This window comes from Bidens hawaiensis, unplaced genomic scaffold (genome assembly GCF_021521415.1).
Source record: "Bidens hawaiensis isolate Kalapana, Puna unplaced genomic scaffold, B.hawaiensis_p1.1 tig00013806_1, whole genome shotgun sequence".
Classification (NCBI taxonomy): Eukaryota; Viridiplantae; Streptophyta; class Magnoliopsida; order Asterales; family Asteraceae; genus Bidens; species Bidens hawaiensis.
Window position 1 is genome coordinate 311,120 of NW_027492180.1, and position 14,320 is coordinate 325,439.

The 14,320-nt window shown below is 38.0% G+C and overlaps 1 protein-coding gene across 1 annotated transcript; it reads right to left on the reverse strand.

Annotated features, from left to right (window-relative positions):
* Window positions 1-862: 862 nt before the first annotated feature.
* LOC143545017 (uncharacterized) lies at window positions 863-1,255 on the reverse strand. Its single transcript, XM_077036977.1, has one exon. The coding sequence runs from the start codon at window positions 1,253-1,255 to the stop codon at window positions 863-865; it is 393 nt and encodes a 130-aa protein (XP_076893092.1).
* Window positions 1,256-14,320: the final 13,065 nt, after the last annotated feature.

Below are 14,320 nucleotides of genomic sequence, written 5' to 3' on the forward strand. Positions count from 1 at the left end.
CCGTGCGGGCAAGTAAACGTGGTCTTTTCCTGATCTTCAGGATGAATAGCTATCTGGTTATATCCTGAATATCCATCTAGAAAACAATAAAATTTATGACCTGATAGCTTCTCTACAGTCTGATCAATGAATGGTAATGGGAAATGATCTTTCGAGGTAGTAGCATTTAATTGTAGGTAATCAATGCAGATCCTCTACCCAGTTACTAGTCGGGTCACTACCTCATTACCTAAGTCGTCTTTAATTACTTGGATGCTCGCCTTCTTGGGTATGGTCCGATTCGGGCGCACCCACGTGCTGTTAGAAATGGCGAATATGATACATGTATCAAGCCACTTCAACACCTCCTTATTGACTACATCCATCATGTTCGGGTTCAACCTCCGTTGAGCATCATGTGCCGGTTTGACTTCCGGATTCGTAAGGTTATTGTGCATGAAAATCAAGGGGCTAATCCCTTTCAGATCCATAATAGTCCATCTATTGCCTCCTTGTTGGCAACCAACACCTCCAGTAAAGCACCTTCCTATTCAAAAGATAAATAGAAGCTATAATAACATGTAAAGTCTCATTCTTACTTAGAAAAACATATTTTAAATACTTTGGTAGCTCCTTCAGTTCGACTTTCGATGGCTACTGCATTGACGGTTTTGACCCAGTGTCAATCTTCTTGGATAGTGGTTCCACATGAACTGACCATGGTGGTCGGTCTCCTATCAAAGATACAACCTCAGGCTTCCTTTCTTCCTCCTCCAGTTGCTTGTCTGTTTCCATCTGTAACTCTTCAAATATAAATACGTCTCCGTTGTAACATCCATGTCCACGACAAAGTCGTATAATGGAATGAACTTGTCAATAACATCTACATAAAGCACTCGTCATCGACCGGAGAAATATTTACATGCATGAAAACATTCATCCTAAGCTTATGGTTACCAAATGCCATGTCAACTGTACCACTTCCGTAATTAATGTTGGTATTTGTGGTAGACAAAAATGGCCTACCGAGTATAATCGTGGGCTGATTGGTTCTTTCACTCGAAATATAGTCAAGAACCAAAAAGTCAACTGGAAAATAGAAATCTTCCACCTTAATAATCACATCAGTCAACATCCCTTGGGGAAGTTTTGGTGTTTGGTTAGCTATGACAACCATGGTGGTGGCTGCCTGAAGCGAACCAACGTCACACTGATCGTACAGATTTCCTGGGAGGATACTAATACTAGCTTCATGATTTATGAGTGCCCGTTTCATTTTTAAATCACCCACTTGAATGGGTATAATAGGCGCTCCCGGATCTTGTAACATAGGTGGATGAGCACCCAAAAGAATTTCACCCACATTATCAGTTAAATTAATCTGTTTAGGAATTTTATGGTTCCTCTTTTGTGTGCACAAGTCTTTCAGACACTTAGCATAGACAGGAATTTTTTTTATGGAATCTCATAGGAGAATGCTGATTTTAACTTGTCTAAATGTTTCCCACATTTCCTCTTGTTGTGGGCCTCGTTTAGTTGGCATCTTCGCCTTAGATGGCGCCAACAAATCATTGGGATAAGGAACGGTTTTAGCAACCTTCCCCTTATCCTTAGGATCGGCGGTGCCATCTAATGTGAGTTGGGTAGTTTAGAAAAATTTGTTAACTTTTTCAAAGGTTTTGTTCACACAATGTCTAGCTTTAATTTATAAAGATGATTATTATCTTAACAAAACCACACACAAATAGGCTAGTGTACCTATCGTATATGTAGTAAAGTATAGGTAAGAACCATGTATAAATCTACGGACACACCTATTTGATTTTTATTACTAAATCGATGTATTTGTTTCAACTGGAAATGAATATCATATTGGTTTTGGTTTGACAAGTAAACTTTTAAAGGGAAATTAAAGACATAAATTAAAAAGACAATATTTTTGGTTTTTTATATTTTTAGATAGAAGATCAAAGATAAAGCTGTATCATCTTTGTTCAAATTCCTCTTAACTTAGTTTAACAATTGGTTAGTAAACATGTGATGTGTGCTTGCTATGTTGATTAAATGTGGGATTAACACCATATTCCTAAGTCATTTTAATCCATGATAATTAAAGAAAGGGATATGCATAACTTCATGATCTCCACTAAAACATCATTTTATGTAAGCAAGTGGTTTACAATAAATATTTATCAGATAACTAACTTTAAAGATGAGACAATCCCTTAAATTATTAAGTGAATTGCCCTTGATATTTAGTAAAAATAACCTTTGTATGATACATAAAATACCAATTAAGATTAGTTGAGTTGTAAGGGGTTAACCTTGAATTACCAATTATTAATTCACGCAAATCTTGAACAATTAGAGAACTCATATAATAACCACCCATGATATGACATCCCACATCGGTTGGGGAGGAGAACTAAGCCTTCTTTATAAGAAGGTGGATACCTTCCCCATCATAACGCGTTTTGGGCTCTTAATGGTGGTGAATGCGAGGAGAACTCCACAGTTAAACGTGCTCAGGTGGGAGCAGTATCAGGATGGGTGACCTCCTGGGAAGTCTTCACCTGGGCAACCAAAAGAAAATCCGTGAGGCGATGGTAGTACGTCCCGGCCAAAGCGGACAATATTATGATGCGGCGGTAGTTGGGCTGTTAGACATGAGTTGTTTAAAATAGGTTATGTTGCACACTCACTTAACAAGTAATTAGTCAATTTTAGTGGATGAATGTCAACAATTTTTTTTCACAATATTGTCAATCATTCCTATTTTAAAATGATTAAATACCACTAATACTTCACTTGGTCCATATCAATATTAGTATTTACGTTTTTTCTCCAACCAAGCCCTTACAAGAATGGCAATTCCTCGGTTTATCATCAAGCTCGGAACTTGGTGGCTCTTTTAAATATTTAAATTTTTTAACCAAGTCCTCACAGGAGTGGCAGTTCCTCAACTTATCACCAAGCTCAGTTCCCCAACTAGCAATTTCTCCGCTTATCGTCAAGCTTGGCACTTGGGGTATCTTTTAAGAGTATTTTAGCATTCCTTGTCAAGTGATAATTGCAACATAACCATTACTTATTAAAAACCGATCATATGTTTAACTATCATTTTTATACTTCAATTAGGATTCATTTTAAACCAAGATGATACTATGAAAGTTAAGCCAATAATAAACATAATGTTCACCATCAAAGTAATAGATACAAATATGATCAAATTGAAACAATCTTACCAATTTGGATTACTTATCTTTGATGCTAATGACTTTTTCCGAGAGCTTAATCTCCTTAATCTTCAAGGGTTGGATGGATGGGATAATTCCTTTATTAATGGTGGTAAAAAGATGTGGTTGAAGTGGATTAACTGATGTTGTAAGGTGTATTGAATGTGGAAGATGATCATTAAATTTATTGGCTGATCTGGGAGCCAAAACACAACCGTGCTTAGCAAAACACGGCCACGGTGACTTTTTTTTGTCTTGTTGAATTATGTGCTCCTGTCATATCATACAGCAAAGGTTAGCCGACCGTGGTGAATTAGGCACGGCCGTGGTGAGTAGACAGAATTCAAATTTTTTCCTTTTCTCTTGTACTGTAAACATGGGCATGTTTTGGGAAGGCACGGTCGTGGGAGCTTCAGAACCTTCTACTTTGTCTTTTCCTTTTGTTCTCGATAACATGTGTGTGTTGGTGTTAACTTGGCCATGTTTTGGCTTCCTGATTTTTATCTTTACTTTGTATGCTCTAGGCATGACCACGTCTTTATTCACCATCGGGTGTGTTGTGTTTTCACCGTTTATCTTTGTTTTTCTTCGTATATCAGCTCGTTTTATTCCTTAGGGCTATATTTACCTATAGATAGAAGTTATAAACAATAGTGGTTATTTATTCTAATATAATTTCCGATATTACGCTTATTTAGAGATATTTTAGTTCCTAAAATATGTATAAATTCTTATACATCACCATCTTTTAGAACTGGTTTGTTAGCTTTATTTTTGTTTTCAGTTTGATTTGTTTCAGTTAAATCAACAGGTTCTGGTTCGTCATCATTGATGACATTTTCATCAACTTCTTCCACCACTCCATCAACTGATGGTTGTAGAAGCCCAACCTTATTGTAATAAACCTTCCTACCTCTTAAAATACTTACCTGGTTCAAGTATTTCTTTGAGCTCGAACCAAAGTGTTGCAGGTTTACTATGGTGTCACTCGGTAGTTGACTCGCATTTTTCTACAGCATAGCCACATCGGAGGCTAACCGACCAATCTACTTCGCCATAGCTTCTAAAGATTTACCTTAGCTCAAACTACTTATAAGTATCTTTCTGCCCATCTGTCACAATCTTCAGCAAAGCATCTAATTTCGAGTGCACAGACTCATCTGAATTACCCGAGGGCCCTTTCTGTTGATCCTAATTCTAACCACATGATGAAATTTTACCCCGGTAACCATCTCTGTTATACCCCAACAACTATTCTAATTAAGCGGCCCCGCAGATAATCGCCTTGGCGGTAATTTCCCTATTGTCGGGTTTGACTGGAAACCTGAAAGTTCGGGTTTGACTGAGTAGCCATATTTCCTTATCTGAAGTTCAAGTGTTTACTCAGGCCGGTGTGATATGTATTTGAATTAAACCCCTGATTCTTGGAATACTCGTATGCATAGTTTCCCTCGTCAGGTTCCTCCTCATCTTCATACTCAGGGAAATTTTTTGCTATGTGCCCGAGTTCCCCACAATCTTCACAAACCAGAAACTTTACCCCGACTTTTACCAACCTCCTTTTTACTCTATCTTTCTTCAACATAGCCAACTCTCGCTCTAACTCTGCTATCCATTCTAATTCACTTGATGTTGATTTTACTGATCTGGTAGTCGAGTGTCTTCTTCTTCTTTCAGCAAAGGCCTTGAACTTAGAATCTTGACACATCAACTCGAGAAAATCCCATCATCTTCCTCGGGTTGGTTTAATAGATTACTATTACGCGAGGCCTTTAAATGTTTTCTGTCTTTATATGTTAGCCCATCTACAAAACATTTCACTACTCGCGTAACTCGATCTGATGGTGCAGGCATTTCTAACTCGATCTGATGGTGCAGGCATTTCATAATCATCTCTTTGAAGCGGGTGAATGCCTCATGAAACAACTCACCTGACAACCGCTGAAAGTGACGAATCTCAATTACAACCTCATCGGTCTTCTTTTGTGAATACTACTCGTATAAAAATACTTGTTGCATCTCGGCCCAATTACGAATACTGTACATTGGTAACGAATTAAACCAACGTTTAGCCGTATCCTTCAACGAAAACTAAAAAAGCCGCAACCGAAATTCATCCTGATCATAAGTACCATCACCAATCGGCCCACAATCGCCCCAAAATATGACATGTGTGAATATGGGTCTTCTGAGGCCACCCCGTGAAAATGGGGCACAAAATTAATGTAAGCAAGATGAGAACTGCATGTCCGTCATTTCGGCACACCCACTTGTGAGACTATCGGGGATGCACCATCAGAAATAGCCGGTCTGTACCTACTGTTTACACCCTGAACAGGGGCTCAATGTTGGTTCTTCGACCCCCTCTATTAACCTGACCACCTCTTATAACCATAACTTTGTAACCTCTATCTGCCCTATTTCTTCCAACCCCATTTCTATTTCTGCCCATGTGTCTGTTCACAAAACTGCACCCCACTGGTTCACATGTTCATCTTCTTCTCCCCAACCATCATCAAAATCATTCACAGGCTCAAACTCATTATTCTACCTAAGCCTCCAGTCGGCCCCTTATTACCATCTTGCCCCTGGTATAAATCATTCCACTCCCCTTCACCCTCTTCATCTTTGGTGTGAATACTGACGCAGTCTTCATCTTAGTACACCTGGGTTCTGTGATTGGGGGGTATACTTTGGACGTGACAGTCCGGGTTAGTGGTTGTTTCGGTCTCTGGATTGACGAGCTGCGTTTTTTAGGTTTTGTTGTTTTTTAGGCTGGTTTTGGTTATTATTGCGGTTAGGTTGAGAGATGTTGTCTTTGGGTAAAAGGTTTTGCTTAGGGTTCTGGTTTTGATTCTGCTTCTGATTTTGGTCTTCCATTTCTGATCCTCTGTGCTGAGCTCGGCTTTACCAGTCTATTCTGTTGACTTCTGGCTTGAAGATAAGCGGAGATTGTCTTCTTGAGTGGCATGTGTGCATAAACCTGTTACCTCCACAAATAACACAACCCGCGTAAAATGGGAAAATAAAAAGAAAAACTAAAACTAATACTAAAATAAATAAATAAATAAAAGAAATCAAATCACACAAAACACTAAGCGCACTAACTCCCCGGCAACGACGCCATTTTGATCTAGTAAGTCATGATCTAGTCAAAACAATATTAGCAAGTGTCCTAATCACCTTAAACTAGTTAGGGCAAGTAGGGTGTCGAACCACGAGGAGTATGTGGTCAATGCAATGTGTAATTAACTCCTGACATTATAAAGTAAGCAAATATGAGTTCTGATCACATTAGCAATTTTTTGGTTTTAATATTAAGCAAGCAATTAATTCAAAGTTCAAACAGTTAACAAAACAATCACACCCTGGGTTCAAGCATGTAACAAACAGCAATTCATATCATTTAACAGATTAGTCATCAAAAATTGAATCAGGTTTGTTGGGATATATTTATGGTTTATGATTTTGTATTTGAATTTATGGTTTTGTTAGTGATATGGGGATTTCGGTGGGCTTTTGGGGCTTTGGGTTTAGAACGGACTTGGCCTTGTGTGGCTTTGTAATACCCTATATATATAGATATATTTATTATTGATTAGGATTAGACCCTTAAGAATTCTCTCTCAAGTATTGTAACTGGTTAATGTGTTTACGGGATCAAGTACCCGACGCTTATAATAAACGTGTTCTTTGAATCTCGTGTTCTTGTTTCTTTTCATCTTGTACTTGATTCACCATGTGTTTGGATTCCACCCAATCACACGATCTTTGGAAGCAGTTGGAAACCGAAGAACATTGAAGAGCATCTCCTTCGTGTTCATCAGATATCATTGGTTGTTGATTTGGGATAGGATTTAGCCAAATCTTGTTTGAAATTCAAAAGATATCAAAATCCCTTGTTTAGTGGGATTTTATTTCTTCTCCAAGGCAAAGTTATTAGATATTATGGGTTCTCAGTGTGCATAGTGTTCGGTGACAAGGGTTCTCGGTTTGGTTACTTGGTTTTCGGTCAAGTATCAAGTGTTCAATCACAGTGAGTTTTCGGCTAAGAGTGGTTCCCGGTACAAGGTTCTTGGTTAAGAGGGGTTTTCGGTAATAGTGAGGGTTTTCAGTTCACTAAAGAATTTTCATTTGTAGTTTGGTTCTCGGTTCAGTTTGAGTATCCTGCTACAATGGAGTCAAAGGATAACACTATTTCCACTAATATCCATCAGGAGCTTGACTCCGTGATGGGAACCACGACTCACATTCCTCATTTGTTAAATGATAAGGGTTATGATGAATGAAAGTTTTGATTTGAGAAGTACATGAGAATGAAGGACTACAAGGCTTGGAGGAGCATTCTCAAGGGTCCAACCATTATCACTTATGAGTTAGATGACAAAGACAAGACTTAGGCTCCAATACCGGTTGAATTGTACGTAGAAGCTAACTTTGATAGCGTTGATGATGATGAGAGGGCCTTATCTACACTTACTCTGGCTTTAGCCCTTGACATTGCTCTAGTTTTTTTTAGAGAAATCAAGTTAGCCAAGGCTTTGTGGGAGGATCTCATTGTGTGTTTGAGGGCAATGAAGACATGCAGCAAAGTAAGAGGGATCTGCTGTGTCAGGAGTTCAGTATGTTTAACCACATCCTAGGTGAATCACTTCATGCTCAACTCCAAAGATTCCCCAAGCTTGTGGCTCGAATGAGATCTGCAAAAATTTAGTTGACTCTTTTGGAAGTCAACAAAAAACTCCTAAACTCACTCCCTCAAATTTGGGATATGAATTTTGTAGTGATCAAAAGACTAAGGATCCGACTAGGTTGAAAAAACATGAGATGAAGGCTGTGATCAACTCTTGTGAAATAAATGAAAAGCAGTGTAATATCAATCATGCCAGCTTCTTCAGCACTGTTGGTTTAAATTCATCCACCAACAATGCTTTTTCAGCTCAAGATGGGTTTGTTATGTTCAGATCCACATTGAACCAGTCCACTACTCTAGTCTATCACTCAAGCACTCCGCCCAAAGCCTCTCCAAAGAATACAGCAGCTACTCCATCCAAACCTTCATCAAGCTCAAATGCCAAGCCAGCTCTTTAGATCCCACCATCGCTAAGGAAACTGAGGAGAACATTTTCCTAATAGCAGGTTTCAAGGGCTACTATAATGCCTTTCTTTCTGGTGATATAGTTCCACTACTCATGTTTGCTGAGCTGGATTAAATCCATCCTGAAAATGTTGAAGAGATGGAAATCTCATAGCAAATGGCTAGGCAGTGTTCAAGGAAAGAACTTCACCAAGAAGACTGACAGAAACAACTGGCCTTCACAAATGACAAGAAAATAAGTTTTGACAAGAGAATACTCAGGTGCTACAACTGCCATGAGTCGGGTCACTTTGCTCGTGAATGCATCAGCGCTGCTAAAGAAACTAACAAGGAGAGGGCACTGGTTCCAGTTGGGCAGACAAGAGCAACAAGGTCCAACAATGAGAAAGCTATGCTGACTCAGTAGTTTGGATGGGAGGACCAGATGAAGCCATTGAACTTGGGAGAAGAGTTGGCTAATTTGGCTTAAGTTGATGCAGTTTAAGAGGAAAATCAAACTAAAGAGAAGGTGAAAGAGCTTCAGTTCGCATTCATGGTAACTTCCACCTCCAGCTCCAAACAGGTAATTTCTAAACTATGCTTTCAAGCCTGCATTAATAAAGTAAGCATGTATAGAACTCATAATGATAACCTTCTTAGGAATATGTTAAACATGCTAACAACACCTTTAAGGCAAATGAATAACTATAAAAAGAGAAAATAGATGCCTAGCTAAAAGATGTTGCTGAACTTAAAGAAGATCTAAGTAGGCAAGGTTGTATTTATCTTGATGCCACAAATAATATATCTAAAATAACCGCTGAACTAGATACGCCAAAAATAGAAATAGACAAAATAAACGCTAAATTTGAGAAAACTAATTTCAACTTTTAAAAAATTGACATATCTAGTGCAGCAGTTGAAAACATGATTGAGCATCAATATAAATACAAAGATAAAAAGGGTCTGGGCATGGGTTTAAACAAGTTCCCCCTCCATTCAACGATAATTATTCATCTCTTCCTATAAAAAAGAGAGAAAGAGGATAGGGAACAGTAATTAAAGTATGGTAAGAAAGCTGCAAATGAAACTTTGGGAAAAGGCTCCCTCAAACCTATTGAGTCTGTGTTTAGTAAAAAAGGTGATACTAATGCCTCTAATTCACATGCAGATGAAGTAATAATCGAAGATCGGTCAGAGGATGAGGAAGATTTATGTGTTTTGGATAGTTCTAAACTTAAAACTATTTTACTTTCTGGTTGTGTTAAAAATGATGTTTGTGTGGGCTCTGTTTTTAAGAGCAAAAACTATGTGCTTGAACCTTCTATTTTTGCTTTTAATAATGATTTGGGAAATGTTAATACTATTAAACCAACTAAAAACTGGTAAATATAGGGCACCAAAGTTTGTGAAAGAAGGTGCTTCTTGCGCTTGTTCTTGCGGTAATGCTATTAAAACTAAACAGCTTAACAGGGAATCTGCAAGTCCCAACAATTCATCAAGACCAGGAGTTGACCATAACGGCTTCTATTTGAAGAAGCAAACTGGTTATAATTGTGAAACTCCTGGTCACATAGCCAGAAATTGTCCCTATCGTCCATATGTTCCCTATTACAGACGAGGACAAAGGAGTATACCTAGGTACGGGTTTCAAAATCAATTTAATAGAAAACCCACCAAGGAAAACACCTCATAGGATGACTGGAACGCCCATAAATCTGCAGGTCAGGCGTTTAAACGAGATAAGCCAATTATAGCAAATAAACCTGACAAGAGTCCGGGTTCGTCCCCAAAACTAAACCCATGTTTGAAGTCGGTCAAGGGGCCTAAATCCGAATCTATATCAGTTCCCAAAGCCGAAGTCAAACAACTCATACGTGTTAGTCACAAAGTTCTTAAACCCAACTACAGATGGTTGCCTAAATCTGTGTAACGTCTAAAAATTTCCGACGAAAGATTTAACCTTGTAGTGTTGTGTGCACCTTTCGGGCTTGACCCGGCATTCTTCCGAGAGCTCCTTGCCACCCTCGTAAACGTATTTTACTTAACTTTTCTTACAAGCTCAACGATTAGTAAAGTGGAGGGGCCAGAATGTTATTTTGTTATTATTTTTATAAAAAAAAAAAACTAAACCCAAACCCTAACCATCTAGGCCGATCGGCGCCCCCCCCCCCCTCCCCCTCTCTTCTCGATTTTCGTGCAAGACCAGCCCATTTTTGGCCATCCAAAGTTCAATTCCATGTCGGTATTAAGTGTCTACAACTCTTTTTCACCTTAATTGATCATATTAACACGCTTATTGGTCGTTAGGGTTGAGTTTTGATTATAACAATTTCTGACAGATTCGTACTCGTTTATTGTAGGGCCTGTAACTTGATGATAATCCATTGTTTTTGATCTATTATCCTTTCCATGGTGTTCTAATTTGAGTCTAGTTTCCAGAAAGATATAATACGTAATTTTTGGACGAGATTTGAATACATTTTATGATTTTATAAGATCGAGTGTCAAAGCTGATGCGGGATGACGGATTCTGGTCAGTCTTCGCGACATCATAACCCTTTTTCGACAAGTCTAAATTGGTTGGTTCCACTTCTGGAAGTTAATATTTTGAGTTAGGAACCAAACCCAATTGGAATCGTTTAATTTGGCTAGGTAATGAATTTTATAAAAATAAAACCATTTTGTTGGGCACTGAAATAGCTGCACATACCTTTCTGTGTTGGAGGAATTTTTATGATTTTTATGTCCACTAGAAAAATATAATAAAAATATTTTTATAAACATAATATATTTATACAGCTCTGGTAAAAATTTAATAATTTAATTCCATGGTTTTCCTATGTAATAAAATACATCTTTACATGCTAAAATCTGCATGTTATATTCGTTATTGATCGATAAGTTCGTTTTAGGCTTAACCGGTGGCTGGGCTTTCTCGCATCTTTCGGGGCTGTTATAATTGAAGTTCATGCGCCGTCATCTTCTTAGGTATGTCTAGTGTAATATACTTTAGTATCATGAGTTTTGGCATTCGTTAGATTGGTCAACTGTTGATGAGGTGAAAACTAGGTTTCGGTTGTCTAGTTTGTCCGTTGTTGCGTCTAACACGTTGTTTGAGGGAATTAACAACCAATTCGGATGTTGTAGCCTCGGTATGATTTGTTGGCTGTGAAAAACTATACTTTTATGTTATTGGGGCTGAATTGGTTGTCGGTTACTCAAATAGGTCGGTACGGCGCAAATTCACGTTTATTGGTAATTTGTGCATCGTGCTTGCGAATTACCGACCCATCCAACTCGTGTAGCGTCGTGTGGACTTGTTGGCTGTGATTTTACTAAATTTGTTCCACACGGGGCTGAGTCGGTATCTAAGTGCATAAACAACCCGTTAACACGCGTATTCGATAAAGTCAACAACTTTCGGGGGTAAATTGGGAACCCTTTGTCTCCGGTATTAACTAAGGATGGTTTTGGTAAATACATGGCCTCGGGGGCTGATGTAATTGAATTTGGTAATGGCAAGGCTTTAGGTCAATCAAATCATGTCAGAACGTCTCGTAGGATAAGCGAGTCGGTACGTTTAGTTAGTAATCTTTGTGTGCAATCCGACGGGCTTGTAAACTGTGGATTGGCTTTGAAGTTCTCATACCTATTGTTATTTTATTGGCTCGTTTCAGGTGAGTTCACAATGCCCTTTTTAATCTTTTTACGTTTTGGGCTAGCATACACACCTTATTATGATTTTAACCGATTTTAAATTCGTTTAAACTATTGGCTTGGTATTGTATGATCTTGTTTGTGGTTGTGCCTTTATGAAGACATGTGTAAATTATATTTTATGCCTTAGGATATTTTAGACTCGCTTAAGGTCATATATCCCTTAAGGTTATACATTTTACTTGGGCTCTAAGCCTCGAGGTTGCTATTAGGCTTAGTATTGAATGCCTAGATTATCCATTATTTATGGATTGTATGTGGTGATATTGTTGGTTGGATGTTTGAATTAGATGTTTGTATATGTGTATGTGAATGTGTATGTGAATGTGTATGTGATGGTAAACTGTGACCGAGTCAAATACATTACTCGGGGAAGACCCGAGGTGAGGAGGCCCGCTGTTCTATAAATCGTGGTCGGGTCAAATATATTACTTGGGGAAGACCCAGGGTGAGGAGGCCCGTATCACGTGTTTGGTATGTTAAACCGCGACCGAGTCAAATATATTACTTGGGGATGACCGGAGGTGAGGAGGCTCGTGTTGCGTGATTTTGTTTTATTAAACTGTGTCCGAGTCAAATATATTACTTGGGGATGACCCGGGGTGAGGAGGCTCGTGTTGCATAATTTTAACGGTTTTGTTAAACCGCGGCTGGGTCAAATATATTACTCGGGGAAGACCCGGGGTGAGGAGGCCCGTGTTGCGTGAAAAGATGTTTAATGTTTTATTTACTTATGATTTAGTTAAGAAAAGCTACTTATGATTTTATGGACTCATGATTTTCCCCTACATTCCATACTCATGGAATTTAAATTTTTAATGAATGTTGTTTATGAAAACTTGAACTCACTCAGCTCAAGCTGACTTTGTGTGTATGTTAGGTTGACTTTCAGGTTAAGAAGTGGATGCTACCGCTTGGTCGTGCTAGATACTACTCGGGAGGTTGAAGGCATTTCTGGTCAAGGATTTCAAATAAAATAGATATTTTATTTATATTTGGTTTTTGGACACTTGTACCCGTATTTGGGATTTTTATATATTTACACTTTTTCCGCTGTTATTTACTCTGAACTTGTTTTAAATAAAACGAATTGTTTGGTTTTAAATTTTTGTGAATTTGTGGACGTGATTACCAACTGTAGGATTCCCAGGATTCGGGGTCTTACAATCTGTAATGGACTAATCATCGAAAATTCCTTGTATAACCCCTTGTACAATATTTGATAACATGGAAGATATGACATGGAAACAAGTGCCATGTGTAGACAAATCAGGTTTACCCAGTGTTACAAAGGACTGGGTACCTAAATCTAACTAATACTGCATATTGTGTAGTAACAACTATGGAGGAATATCATCAGACTTTGTGTCACACCCCGTTACGCGGTTTGCAGAAGCGTAAAACGGTAATATAACAGATACAACTGGTATCAAATACATTGTTCATAAAGAAACATTACTAACTAATTTACAATAGATTACATTGTTCTAACTTCTTTTACAAACTAGGTGTCACAATCAAAACTAGTCCGTCTACTGCTTCACTTGTAACTTGAATGCTTGTACCAGATTACAAAGCATCGATCACAACTCAAACTGATAGCACATAAGCACTTTACTCCATGTTTCTAAATACCTGAAAAGCACGTTAAAATAGGTCAACTACAAATAGTTGGTGAGTTTCATAAGTTTTAACGAAATCAGTTCTGCGTACCACACAATCATAGCTTGTAGGTACGTGCATATGTAAGAAAATGTAATTAAATTTATATATGAATATCTGTATCTTTGTATGCACATATATATGTGTATAAGTTTATAATAAAATTTGAAATTATGATAAAATTGTGACTGTTCATTCGTAATACGTGTCTTTGTTTTCTGCGTAATATCAACCATTGTGGCCCCCCCTTCCGCCCACAACGGTTCCCCGTAAATTCAACCACTATGGCCCCCTTTCGCCCACAATTGTTCCACGTAAACTTAAACATTACACAGTATATACACAAATAATTAGTATTTTCTACACACAATATTTTCTACATCTATTCACATAATGTGTATACACAGATATTTATATATATATATATTTATATATATACACACAAATGTAGTATTTATCATGTATCACCAATCACTGTGGCCCCCTTTCCGCCCACAAAATATATAATCACAATATTTTTTGACACTCATGTCATAATCAAGTTAGTTCGTTTAATAAGTTGCAGCAGAACTTGGCTCATAGGCCATACTCAACTTTAGTTTATAAGTTGCAGCAGAACTTGGCTCATAGGCCATACTCAACTTTA